At 40.7% G+C, this 14,877-nt stretch overlaps 1 protein-coding gene across 1 annotated transcript in view; it reads right to left on the bottom strand.

The window, feature by feature from the left end:
- The window catches only part of MCUB (mitochondrial calcium uniporter dominant negative subunit beta), a gene marked incomplete in the record, with an annotated part of 172,853 nt that overhangs the window by 32,355 nt on the left and 125,621 nt on the right, over positions 1-14,877 (bottom strand). The window contains 3 exon segments of the mRNA XM_073602272.1: positions 9,309-9,469; positions 9,949-10,053; positions 12,736-12,906. Of these exon segments, the coding sequence (XP_073458373.1) occupies positions 9,309-9,469; positions 9,949-10,053; positions 12,736-12,906 (437 nt within the window).

The raw sequence follows: 14,877 nt of genomic DNA, 5'->3' as shown, positions 1-14,877 counted from the left end.
CTGCAAAGGACTTTTTACCTGGTATGGAGTGGGGCAGTCTCTCTCACTTATCCGCGGCTCGGGAGGTCCTGATGCTGGACCACTGGCAACAGCTAAAACTGTCCCATTTTCTACACTCCCTCCCGGTGCCTCATGGCCTTACCACCTTTTCGAGAAGACTTGCATGACCTGAGGTTGGGTAAGGCAGGCGCTGTTCATTTTTTAAATTCTTTTACAAAGTATTTGACCGATCATTCTCAAAGTGACCGGGGCTTCTTCAGAAATGAAATGATTTGGGGTAACAGCACAAAGTAACACCGCTCTGAACTACGATATCCGGATAACAAGTGGCTGATAAATTCAGCACTCTCAAATTCAGGTGCTCTGAGGCTCAGGATGTCCTTCAAACATCCAAAATGGCAAACTAGATAAAATACAAAGGAAGAGCTGGCACTTCTGGATAGAACATCTGTGATCTTTATTGTATCATATCAACTTAAAAAAGGATAAGCAGATGCGTTTCAGCAGCAAGCCTTGTTCACAGCTCAGTCCAAAAATGACAAACACAACATAATATATATATATATATATATATATATATATATATATATATACACACACACACACACACACACACACATACAAGAAAATGCTCAAATACCTCCCTCCAATCAATGAATTCATTAGATGATATCCTCAATCAGAACAAGTGAAAAACATTGCTGCGTGATTGCAAAGGAGGTACAATACATAATAAATGTAGAAAAAACATACAAAGTAAAATAAAATGACATCAAACATAGAAAATGGATCTGTGGAAGAAAGGGGAAAAAGATAAGAAAAGCATATAGTAAAAATGCATAAAAATAATTAAAAAAAACCCCAAAAAACACACTTCACAGGCATGAAAGTATCTGATTATATGACTAATATTTACCTAAGGAAAAGCTCTACATCACATCTCAGGTTCATGTCATGGGGTGTTCTTGTATTTAAATTAAAAATACACCAAACTTCTCATTCCAGGAGTCTGCAAGGAGGATTTTTAACCTTCTCCAAACCATGAAAGGTAAAGCTTCACATATCGCCTGAGTGTTGATGTTTAAAATGTTTGGATATGTTGGACAGACCTTTATCAGAAGAATAGGATGCACCGTGGTAATGTTCTCCAATTCTGGTTCTAATGCCATGTACACACGACCGGACTTTTCGTCAGACTTAACTCGTCAGACTTTTTGACGGAGTTCCAACGAAACGGACTTGCCTATACACGATCACACCAAAGTTTGATCGTTTCGAACGTGATGACGTACGACTGGAGACTGGACTAGAATAAGGAAGTTCATAGCCAGTAGCCAATAGCTGCCCTTGCGTCCTTTTTTGTCCGTCGGACTAGCATACATATGAACAGATTATTCGATCGGACTCGAGTCCGTCGGAAAGATTTGAAACATGTTCTATCTCTAAGATTTTGCGACAGAAAAGGTCCGATGAAGCCCTCACACGATCGAATTGTCCGATGGATTCGTTCCGTCGGACCAGTTTGGTCGAAAAGTCCGGTCGTGTGTACACGGAATTAGAGATGTCACAGTGCATCCTACATACTGCAAATTACAAGAGGTACATTGCACTATATACACATCACATAATTTGTACCACAGTTGATAAAATTACGTATGTAAAATGCTTTGCCTGTGGAACAGGATAATATCTCTTGTTTTGTGTGCTTATCGCAGAAGTCCTCCTATTGCCTCTGGACTGAAACATACTGGGTGATAAAATATCTCCCAGAGTGCTGGCTCGTCTACTAGAAATTCTGCACCCGGCTTGGATAACAGCTGCAAGGTCATGATCTGTTGACAGGATTGGGAGTTGTTTGTCTATATTTTTGATGGAATTAAATTCTCGTGAGTAGTTTGTTAGAAATGTGACGGTCCTCTCTGCAGGCCTTTTTGTTGCTATTCTTACGTGTGTATCTCAGAAGGGAAGCTCTGTCTCTGTTCCTAGCCACACTAATGGCTCTATCAATGGACTCAGATTTATAATTGCGTGCTTGTAACCTTGATGTTATGACCCTGCATTCATCTGTAAAACTATCTACTGTTGAACAGCTGCGTTTTGCTCTAATACATTCCGCTAATTGCATATCCCTGCCCTAGAGGGATCGCCCGTATTATATGAGCCAGATGGCAGCTTGTAGCCAATAGCAAGGAGTTACCGGCACAAGACTTGTGGTAGGTACGGGTATGTATAGTCCCTGTGGAGCAACACCCCGCCAGTGTAAAATCTAAAAGGTTAAGATTTAAAGAATTGTCATTAATGCAAGCTACAAAAAATGCAATGTTGTCTGGGGAACCTTCCCATATGAACAGCAAATCATCTATAAAGTGCCCGTACCACCTAATGCAGTCCATATAGGGGTTTAGGGAGGAAAATAAAAAATTTTCATCCCATATAGAGATTTGCTAGGGAGGGAGAGAACTTGGCTCCCATTGAGGCTCCTCTAACCTGCACGTAAAAAACCTTATCAAAAGCAAAAAAGTTATGTTTGAGCAAAAAAAAAATCAACTGTCAATACAATGAACTCCTTCAATTCCACACGGTACAAACTATAGTGATGTAAATGAAATGTAAGCGCTTCCAATGCTCGTTCTTGGGGGATACTGGAGTACAGGGATTTAAAATCCATGGTAATCGGTAATCCACTTTGATGATTTGGACCACATTAGCCAGTACAGCTCTAGTATCTTTTATAAAGCCTGATAACCTGAGGACAAGAGGTTGTAGATAGCCATCAACCCAGTTGCCAGTTTCTCAAAAAGAGACCCTATGCCCTCAACTATGGGTCACCCTTGAATGGGTGTACAGTTCTTATGTAACTTGGGCAAGTGATGAAAAACCGGAACCACTGGGTTGTCAACCATAAGGTATTCCATTTCTCTAGATGTCAAAACTCCCAAATCCTATCTTGTATCTAGGAGGTGGGACAGTTGTCTCTTGAACTCTGAAGTAGGATTATTTCTAATGCCGCGTACACACGACTGGACATTCCGACAACAAAATCCATGTTTTTTTTTCCGACGGATGTTGGCTCAAACTTGTCTTGAATACACACGGTCACACAAATCTTGTTGGAAATTCCGAACGTCCAGAACCCGGTGATGTACAACACTTACGACGGCACTAGAAAAGGGAAGTTCAATACCAAGTGCGCCACCCTTTGGGCTCCTTCTGCTAATCTCGTGTTAGTAGAAATTTGGAGAGAGACGATTCGCACTTTTCAGCCTCGTGGTTTTCCGATAGTTACTGCTCTTCAGTTTGTGCTTGTGGGTTTGTATCTGGTTTTCAGTGCTTGCCCTCCCAAAGTGCACGAGAGGTCCGTATAAAATATATGGAGTACTTTGCGGGTAGGGGGGCCATTGATATGCCAGAAAAAGTTTAACATTTAAAAAAAAAATTATATTTAAACTGAAATAATATTTCCTTTGATTTACTGCTTGTGTTTCTTTTAACTGTCTCCTAGGTTGTGGGCTTTTATTTTTTTACATTTTCTTAAATAGTGCAAACGTAATTTATTTGATACAAGAGGTGACAATCTCTTCTTCAGCGAACTATTATTATGTTGTGGGTCTGCTAAACACACACCTTGTTTTTGTTGTTAATGTATTGCATTACAATGCCTTACAGTTAAAAATATAATATATATAATATATAAAATATAAAATATACTTCAGCACCATGAATAAATGAATTTTGCAGAGTCACTGAAATGGCATGATTGTGGCAAATTATAAAGCACTGTGGGAGTTATTTAATAAAGGAAAATCCACTTTGCACTACAAGTGCACTGCAAAAGTGCACTTGAAACTGCACTTGTAGTGCAAAGTGAATTTGCCTTTATGAAATAACCCCCATTGTCACTGTAAACAACTGCTATTGAGCATTGAAAGAAGAAGCCACACGTTGTTGAGTCTTAAAATTTTTACTCTGTGCACACTCACATGTGCGTTAGAAAAGGGATTTTTGAACAAACCAACATATTTTAGGAATAACATTTTTGGTATAGACAGTACAAATAGCCTTTTTTTGTGGTAAATAGGCATGTTTAAAACCATACCCAACTCAGAAACTTACATTAGTATGTCCAAACTGTGTTGATCTTGCCTTCATCGGATGGGGTGATGTCACCCCTGTGAAAGCCAAATTTTGAAGATGCACACAAATTGAGAGTCAAAATGGGGATTTCCCTCCTGATCCCATGCCTAATGTCAACATGTGCTAGCTCCCATCATGGGGGATCAATGGACGTGTTTTGGGGGTGCAACCCCTTCCTCTTAGCTACTTTAGTTGTGAGGAAGTGGTTGCACCCACCAAACGCGTACATTGATATTCCGTGATGGCAGATAGCACATGTTGACAACACTGTGTGCATCTTCAAAATTTGGCTTTCAAGACGCTTAAAAAATTGGTGAAAAATAGAAAAAAAAAATTAACACTTTAGGTGTTTTTTAGATTCAGCCTAAAACATCAATGATGTTTTTGAGTCTCTTTTCAATATCATCGATGTCTCCCTGGTTGATCTTTTGTAAATCACGATTGCACACCATGATCTCCCCGATGAGGGCATGTGCACTTGTGGAATGCAAATCTTCTTCCACAACATCCACATCACCTAAAATTAAACAACACACCATGTATTATAAATATGCAGGCATACATCTATTACCTGAAGCTGTGGTCTCGGACACTCACCAGTTGTGGTCACTATTTCGCCCACTTCATAAACCTCTCCTTCCTCCACATCCTCTGGTTGTAGTGTGGGGATTTCCCCTTCTTTCGGAGGTGGGGGGTCCCTGGTGTCCTCTGATGTTCTGAGTCTTTTCTCCCCTATGTGAATAAAAAAAGGTATACTTAGCACACAGATATTTGAGGCCAGAAATAGTAATATGAAACAATGCTTTGAAGTGTCATACAATTGTCTTTTTTGGCAGAGTTCCAAGCTGAAGACACATTTTTTTTCCCTTTCTAAAACTGGAATACTTACCTTTTTTTTTAATAATTTTTTACACATGGAGAGACCCCTGGTATCCACTGGAGCACCTATGTGGGACACCCTAAAAAGTTTGTTCTGGTGTCCCCCACTAGTGCTCCTGCGTCCAGATGTGTAAACAGCTGCTGAGTGTCCTCTCCTTACACTGAATCAAGTTTGCATTTCATTCTAGTACAAACCCATCAAGACAACAATGTACAAAACTTCTTTTACTACAAATAGGCTTGAATAAATGTAGTTAACGTGCATCTCCCAAAAACATTGTATTAGTGGGCGAACGAACAATGTTTACTACGAACGATTACTGTGCCCACAAACCTGAAAGTTGCCATTTTAAACTGTACAACAGTTAAGAAAAGCACATGGAGCAGCATGCAAGTAATAATAATAATAATAATAATAATAATAATAATAATAATAATAGGAACACACGACAAATACTTTTTTGAAGAACTCTCTTGATCTTTCTGTACTGATACTGCTCCCTCAATTTCGGGTCTGACCAGCATTTCCTCAATTGATCCTTGGATCGCCGTACCCCAAAATTGCTGTGCAGACTTTTCATAACTTTAGTCATGATCTTGGCCTTTCTCACATTAGGGTTTAGGTAAGGTCCAGGCTTCCCATCATAGTCGGCCCTCTTCAAGATGTCCACCATCTCTATAAAGGACATATTTGAGGCCTTAAATCTCCTTCGGGATCAGGACATTTGTGGCTCCGGGCTTTCATTGTTGCTGCTGCTCTCCTCTGCGTGCACTTGCTCTTTCTCTGCCATGTGCTCTCCCACTGCGCCTAAAGAGAAGGGGTGGGGAATAGACTAGAAAGAACGTCAGGGGCGGGCGGAGTTTCACACATGCGCAGGGTAAATAAAGTGTAACACGCGTGTGTCGTACGTACGATCTGTGAGAGGAGGAAGGTGTATCAGAAGCGCCGATCGTTTGAACGAAGGTACAATTTTAACTTGGTGCATCAGTGGCCTATACTGCCTATAGATTGAGGCCTATATTGGGACAAGATTAGGAGAGTTTAGCCTGACATTAGGGTCAAATTAACAAGGGACACCAACACCAACCTCCTTGAGGTTAAAAAATACAAGATAATAATGGTGTTGTGGTAGCTTGACACAAAGCGAAAGAAAACATTACGGAGATTACTATAAAAAAAGAAAATAAAAATAGGAGATCTGGATCAAAAAAAAAAAAAAAAACCCATAAAAATATAAACAAAAATTCAAAACATTATTATGGAGATCTGATGAAGAAAAAAAAAATTATTCTTGAGATTACGAAAAATACTAAAGAAATCAGTTTGGCAGAACTGTGTGTAAATATCAGCAGCAAAACAACTTCTTTATAATGCTAGAATAATGAAGAAGAGAATGCGCTGCATTAAAACATTTAAAAATTTGCAGCGTGACGAATGTGCTATCTCCATTACAAACGCTAGTTTTACCAGAACGAGCGCTTCCGTCTCGTACTTGATTGAGAGCATGCGTGGAACTTTGTGCGTCGGAATTGTGTACATACGATCGGAATTTACGAGAACAGATTTTGTTGTCAGAAAATTTAAGATCCAGATCTCACATTTTGTGTGACGGAAATTCCGATAGAAAATGTCTGATGGAGCCTACACACGGTCGGAATTTCCGACAACAAGCTTCCATCGAACATTTTCCGTCGGAAAATCCAACCGTGTGTACGGGGCATAAGTGTTCGGTATGTTGTTATAATTGAGTTGGAGTAAAGCTTCTAATCTGTAATCCTCACAGTTCAGGATATCAACAGCCCCACCTTTAACAGCTTGTCTTATACCTAGATTCGCTTGAGATTTTAAAGTTTTAATTGCCGCTCTTTCTGTTCTTGTTAGATTGTCATTCGTAAATCTAGAATTGCTCTATATCTTGTTGTTTAGTCTAACAAGATCATTCTCTACTAAGGTCTGGTACATTTCAACTGCTGCACTCTGTGATAAAAATATTTGTTACCACTACTCCATCTGTTTTTCCTTAAATTAATCCCATTGACTCTGACTGTAGGCTCTTCAGGGTAGATCGAATAACTAAATCCAGAAAGTCAAGCGACTCAAAAGTAGAAGATATGTCATCCTGGGTAGCCACAGAGAATCAACGGGTTCAGGTATCTTACGAAAATGCTTCCAAGCACTAAATTGCGAACAAAGTGATTAACATCAAGCAGAGTCCTGAAAATGTCAAAATGTAGCATATGAGAAAAGGAAAGACCTTTTTAGTGGAGCGATAGTTCTGAAACATAGAGCTGAACATGCGACAGGCTCCACTGTCACCTGTGTTAAGTTCTCCTGTTCCACGCCTGGCATGGATAGCTTGGTCTGGCAAAGTCGTCCTTGCCGTGTTTTTCTTTTTTCTGACTTGTTGTCTGATGTTCAAGGACAGTTTTTTGATGGGGGACCACGAACAATGTCTCTAGAAAAGACAAATGTGGAACTGCGAGATACAGTGGACAACCCACCATCTGTAGCATCTAAAACTTCCGATTGTGTATCCGGTTGCTCCGGTGAGATAAAATTGACATGTCTCTGTGTCTTATGTCTTCGGCGTTTCCTGTTCCTGAATATCAAATGGGGTCTATCCAGCCGTCTCTGTATATAAACTTGACCGTTTTGATAATCTTGTAAGTCTCTCAAGAATTTATGTCTTTTATTATCCATTATGCTTTGCTCAAAACTGGTTAGAAAATCAGTTAAATCCTTATTAAGCTTTGCATATATTTCTGAGGCCACCTGTGAATCCCTCATATTGCATCAAGCCTCAGAAACATATGCAAAGCTTAATATGGATTTAACTGATTTTCTAACTGGTTTTGAGCAAAGCATAATGGATAATAAAAGGCAAATTCTTTAGAGACTTACAAGATTATCAAAGTGGTCAAGTTTATATACACAGACGGTTGGATAGACCACATTCAATACTCAGGAACAGGAGACGCTGAAGACATAAGACACAGAGACATGTCAATTTTAGCTCACCGGAGCAATCGGATACACAGTCGGAAGTTTCAGATGCTACAGATGGTGGATCGTCCACTGTATCTCGCAGTTCCACATCATCTGTCTTTTCTAGGAACATTGATCGTGGTTCCCCCATCAAAAAACTGTCCTGGAACATCAGACAAGTCAGAAAAGAAAAAAGAAAAACACGATGAGTACATTTATTATGTATTGTACCTCCTTTGCAATCATGCAGCAATGTTTTTCACTTGTTCTGATTGATGACATCATCTAACAAATTCATTGATTGGAGGAGGTATTTAGGCATGTTCTTTATACATATATTGCGTTTGTCATTTTTGGACTGAGTTGTGAACAAGGCTTGCTGCCGAAACGCATTTGCTTATCCTTTTTAACTTGATATGATACAATAAAGATCACAGATGTTACACCAAGAAGTGCCAGCTCTTCTATTGGATTTCTCTAATGATTTGGGGGTTACATTTTCAGAAAAGCAAACGTAGAGAATGCAGGTCTTTGCCCATAAGGCATCGATTTGTAATACATACCAAGAAATTATAAGATAGTCACCAGGTGGTATAGAACATTGGCTAAACTGGCCAAACTCTTCCCTCATCATCCCGCGCTTTGCTAGTGATGTGGAACTCAGAGTTGCATGTCTTTTAGAATTGTCCAGTCTTACAAACCTTCTGGCAACCGGTCTTAGAGATTATACATCACACAATGGGCTTCTCTCTGGCAGCTGATCCAGCGGCCATCTTTCTTCATCTGACCCCTATGTCACGTAAAAACATTACAAGAAAAGCTTTGCTTCTGCAGCTATTAAATGCGGCTAAGGCCTTCATCCCCAGTGTATTGAAAAGTAGCTCTCCTTCAACTGTGGGGCAGCAGTTTGCCAAAGTAAATGATATCCAGGAAATGGAGGACCTTACAGCGGCCCTCAGGGACAAGACCCCTGAAATAACCAGAAATGGTTTTACAGGGATGACTTTAAGTACTCTTCCAGAAACAATCGATGGCTGTGAGTACTTGATTACCTTCTGTCAGGACAATAATCCTTTTACCTCTGTATCCTTCGTGTCAGAGTTGTGACAGGGAGTCGTATGGGACGGTATCATAAACTATATTTTTCTCCAATTTTAGTAGGTGATGCTTTTCAAACGTATCGCTTCTTATTCTCATTACATTTCTCCCCTACCCTCTCCTCCACATCATTCTAGTATCTCTCCCAACAAAGGTATTGCATTTTTTAAGTCTTTGTTAATAAGTGCTGGCAGAAGACATTTCAACTCACCTGCTCTAGGGGCAGAAGCTCTTCCTTCAAGGCTTCTATCCTCTGTATGAGCTCCTGTTCTTTGTTTAGATGATATTCTTCTAAATGCAAAGCTGAATACAGGTCATGGACCAAAGACTTCACGGGATCCATTCCATTAGACTCATTAGTAGGCTGCTTGTCTGAAAGGAAAATAAGTACTTACATTTTGCTTCACCTATGTTATGCAGAAAGGTCTACAAACAATGTGGGGAGATCACATCTCAAAGCCCAATTTTTTGCAGTCTTCTCAGATGTCTTTATTGAGTTATTAAGAATATCTCTTTCCATCCAGTTTGTATGACTTTCTGCGTCACTTTACTGTTAAATAGTCTGTGCCCTGGAATTATTGGATACTGAATATAGGAAAAGTTTACACATAATGAAAAAATGTAGCAATTTTTTTATTGAATCAATACCAGTTTGCTATATTTTTTTGTTCTTTTCTTTTTCTTAACAGTTGCGCTGCCAGATGAGCAACATGGAACCTGTCACCTCTCACAGCCAGAAGAGACAAGAGCCATTTGAAATTATAGCTTTTGTAACTTTCTTGTTGTTTGATGCATTGTTTTGTTCACAGAAATTACTTCTATGAAGACTAAAAGTCATATTCACATCATACCTGTCTGAAGAGACTGGACGTGGTACGTTGAGTTGTTTATAACAAGGTGAAAATCATTCTTCAATAAGATGTCCATCAATGTTGAAGCAGAGAACTTGGTACCATCTGAGCATAAAAAGGATTTGCATTAAAAAAAAACAAAACAACATTTTAGCATGTTGGCAGAGATACTGCTCTCCAAATCACACAGGAAATACTTGCACAACCATATCTCTTACAATCTTGCAGAATATTTTTCTATATGGTTACAATCAATCCTGCAACAATCGGAGAAAATGTATGGTAAGAATTGTGCAACCACTCTGACATGGATGGGGCTTATAAATCCAAATGGTGAACAGATGCACCACTCAAAAAGCACCATAGGGTGGATGTACAGTATCTCAAAAAAGGCAATATACCCCTCACATTTTGTAAATATTTTATTATATCTTTTCATGTGACAACACCGAAGAAATGACACTTTGCTACAATGTAAAGTAGTGAGTGTACATCTTGTATAACAGTGTAAATTTGCTGTCCCCTCAAAATTACTCAACACACAACCATTAATGTCTAAACCACTGGCAACAAACGTGAGTACACCCCTAAGTGAAAATGTCCAAATTGGGCCCAATTAGCCATGTTCCCTTCCCGGTGTCATGTGACATGTGACACATTAGTGTTACAAGGTCTCAGGTGTGAATGGGGAGCAGGTGTGTTAAATTTGGTGTTATCGTTCTCACTCTCTCATACTGGTCACTGCAAGTTCAACATGGCACCTCATGGCAAAGAACTCTCTGAGGATCTGAAAAAAAAAGAATTGTTGCTTTACATAAATATGGCTTAGGCTTTAAGAAGATTGCCAAGACCCAGAAACTGAGCTGCAGGTTCCACTCAGAACAGACCTCGCCATGGTCAAAGAACTTGAGTGCAAGTGCTCAGCATCATATCCAGAGGTTGTCTTTGGGAAATAGATGTATGAGTGCTGCCAGCATTGCCGCAGAGGTTGAAGGGGTGGGGGGGTCAGCCTGTCAGTACTCAGACCATACGTCGCACAATGCACCAAATTGGTATTGTCCCAGAAGGAAGCCTCTTCTAAAGATGATGCACAAGAAAGCCCACAAACAGTTTGCTGAAGACAAGCAGACTAAGGACATGGATTACTGGAACCATGTCCTGTGGTCTGATGAGACCAAGATAAAGTTATTTGGTTCAAATGGTGTCAAGCGTGTGTGGCGGCAACCAGGTGAGGAGTACAAAGACAAGTGTGTCTTGCCTACAGTCAAGCCTGGTGGTGGGAGTGTCATGGTCTGGGGCTGTATGAGTGCTGTCAGCACTGGGAGCTAAAGTTCGAGGGAACCATGAATGCCAACATATACTATGACATACTGAAGCAGAGCATGATCCCCCCTAAGAGACTGGGCCACAGGGCAGTATTCCAACATGGATAATGACCCCAAACACACCTCCAAGACAACCACTGCCTTGCTAAAGAAGCTGAGGGTAAAGGTGATGTACAGCCCACGCATGTCTCCAGACCTAAACCCTATTGAGCATCTGTGGGGCATCTTCAAGCCCGAGTGCTTTCACACTGGAGCAGCGCGCTTGCAGGACGTTAGAAAAAGTCCTGTAAGCAGCAAGTTTACACCGCTCCTCCACTGCCTAAGCCCATTGAAATAAATAGGCACCGCTGCCGAAGCGCCTGCAAAGCGTTTCGGCAGCTGCACCTTTCAGGCACATTTAACCCTTTCTTTGGCTGCTAGCGAGGGTTAAAAGTGCTCCACTAGCGGCCAAAAAGCACCGCTAAAACGAACGCAGCCCGCTGGCAATGTGAAAGGGGTCTTAAGCTGGGGTTTTCCTGTTATTTAAATCCAAACAAAAAAGATGGCTTAATTTAGATACTGTCAATGATCTCCTCAAAAGTACACTTACATATTGGATGGGTGATTGCACTAAAAGTAGAACTAAAAACTTAAACCTGATGGAGGGTAGAGCTTTTTTATAGAATAGACGGTGTATGTCACTTCTGCTAGCAATCTTTTTCTAATGTAAACTGCATGTGGTGCAAGCACTGTGCAGTGTACACTCCTAGCATCTGTAAGGTGCCTAGAATGAAGTAGCGTGCCAGGGCGATATCTGCAGCAGATACAATTGTCAAAGAAAGAAGATGTCAGATCAGAAGACCTGAAAAAGATAGCAGGAGCAAATAGAGTGATCGGGATATTATGGTATGGTCAAATTAGAGTATGAATCTGCCATGACCACCAAGTATGCTTTCCTATCTTTTGTTCCACTTTAGGGTTTAGCATATGAGAATAAGTAAGGGCAGCTATCACCGGAATGAGATCCAGTTTTCTTTCTGCTGCATGTCTAACTCAGTAGCATTTAAAAGTGGAATCAGGTTTAAATGTTGTGACTTCCTAGATGCTCTAATTGAAGCATTGCAATTACTTCGGCCCCTTTAATACTACTGTGACTTCAAAGTCGTGCAATTTTACCGTGATTTCGCGGCCGCGATTTCAGGGAATGACTGTGTAAACTTGAGGTCTATGGACCTCAACTCGCATCAAAGTCAGACCAAAGTAGTACAGGGACTACTTTGAAGTCGCAAAGATATGAATGGTACTCATTGGAAATCATGGGGTACGACTTATGTAACTTTGCGGTCCCAAGTCGTAGGACAAGTCGCACAAGTGTGAAAGGGGTGTTAGGTTTGCCACTGGATGCAGAAAGAAAAAGAAGTTGGAATTTGTATAAAAACAAGTAATGCCATTTTCATTATTTATTTATTTCATTCTCTTGTACCTGTGGATATGGCAGCCAGACTCTGAATTCCTCTGTCCTCATTCTGGATGTCCTTTAAAAACTTCCCTACTGTAGTTGTGAAGGGTTTAATGGTGAACTGGCAACGTTCATTACGAGATGGCAGGGAGAGTGTTATAACAGGGAGTCCATGCTTATAGTGGACAGCCACATCTGCAACACACAAAAAAAAATAATATTTTAGGATTTCTCAACTCCAATTTTAAGGACCTCTAACAGCACACAATATTCAGTACATTTTACAGACTCATGTATGACATAAGCAGTGTTTTTCTCTAAAAGTGATGTGAATGTACAACTCTACTTCATGCTCTTTTGGAAGTGCACAAGATTGTACTGTGTGTGTCAATCTTACAACCTTTATCTTACAATCACTATGAAACTGTATTTGTACTGTGTGTTGTAACACTGCCTGAAAATTCTTAAAAGAGAACTAAACCCACCAATTTAACAGTTTCCCATAATAGTAACGTTCAAGGCATGCTTTCAATGATAACTGTTACTAGTTGCTAGTGTGCTTATGTTAGCTCCCAACCTAAGGGTCGGTTCACACATGGGCAACACGACTTTAGCGCGACTTTGCACGGCGGCTTCGACGCGACCTCGACGCGACTTCGACGCGACTTCGGCAAATTACGAGGCGACTTGAAGTCGCCTCCATGACAGGCGACTTCGCCTGTGGCCAATCAGCTCTCTGGGAGGGAGGGGGGGGAGGGAGGGGTTTTCCCTGCAAAGTCGCTTGACTTTACAGAGAGATCCGACTTGGAGGCGACTTCCATTGATTTCTATGGTACAGGTCGCCTACCAAGTCGGATCAAAGTAATACAGGGAGTACGCTCTGAAGTCGGAGCGACTTCAGTAGTGTCTATTAAGACACTAGCGTTAACTCCCATCAAAACTATTTCTGGGGCGACTTGGGGCGACTTGAGGGCGTACAAGTCGGATCCCAAGTCGCCCCAGTGTGAACCGAGCCTAACTGTCAGGCCATCAAATGGCTGATGTCATAGCTTATCACATGTGCGGCACCATGCCCATTGCTGATCAAATAGAGGCAAGATGGCAGCTTCTTTGGCTGTAAAGGATAGGAGAGTTTAGTCCCACTTTAAAAGCAAAACCAGGAAATTGAACTGCAAGAAAAAACGTGTCCAGCTTCATAAAGGTTACTAAATTGATTCCATCGTTCACACAAATCTATGTAGCATTCACATGCCATAAAAATTACCCCGAAATATGCGAGTACCATTAAAGCACTAAATTTCCCCTATGTTTAATTGATATGTTCGCATTATGAGCCAGTCCTCGATATCGTTTTATCTATGGATCGCTGGAAACCATGCCTGAATTCTATGGCTTTTGTAGAGTCTAATAAGCTACTGGAATCTACCACAAAAGAATTGAGATTTAAGCATACTTTTCCCTTATAAATTTGTTTCCATATTCTTATATTTTATTGGATGGCAATCATTTATTTTTAAGGTTATTATAATAATTATGTATTGTAAATTGAAATATAGTAAACTTAATAGATGTAGTCAAGTTATGTTCTCCTTAGGCCTTGTTCACATGGGCATACTTAAGATTATGACCGTGCAAGGTCTGTGCTTGCCCGCACGGGATCCACAGGTGTTCCGTGCATTCTTGTGCTGGCAGTCCCATTCATTTCAATTGGGATGCAGCAGCTGCACGGACTCAGCCTCTGCTCCCAATCTGACAGCCGTGTACCTGGGGGTGCAGGTTCACAAGTGCAGGGTTGGGGACCCGCTGCATCCCAACTGACATGGATGAGACTGCTTGCACAGGGATTCACAGAACACCTTTGCATCCCCGTGCAGGCAAACACAGCCCTCACACAAGCGTATGCTTAAGTACACTCGTATGAACAAGGCTTTATCTGTATTTTGTACTGTTCTTTTAGATCCTACTTGGAGGGTTTCCACGTATATGCTGTCTGCTTTAATGTATATTACTAATTTTGTTTGTTTTTATTCATAAAACCTCATGAAAAGATAAAGGTTTTAACCACCTCAGCTCCAGAAGATTTTACCCCCTTCATGACCAGGCCATTCTTTGCTATTTAGCACTGCGCTATTTTAACTGGTCATGCAATGCTGTAACCAAACAAAA

The sequence above is a fragment of the Aquarana catesbeiana genome, linkage group LG01, assembly GCF_042186555.1.
Source record: "Aquarana catesbeiana isolate 2022-GZ linkage group LG01, ASM4218655v1, whole genome shotgun sequence".
In the NCBI taxonomy this organism is placed as follows: domain Eukaryota; kingdom Metazoa; phylum Chordata; class Amphibia; order Anura; family Ranidae; genus Aquarana; species Aquarana catesbeiana.
This window is presented reverse-complemented; position numbering and strand designations above follow the sequence as displayed.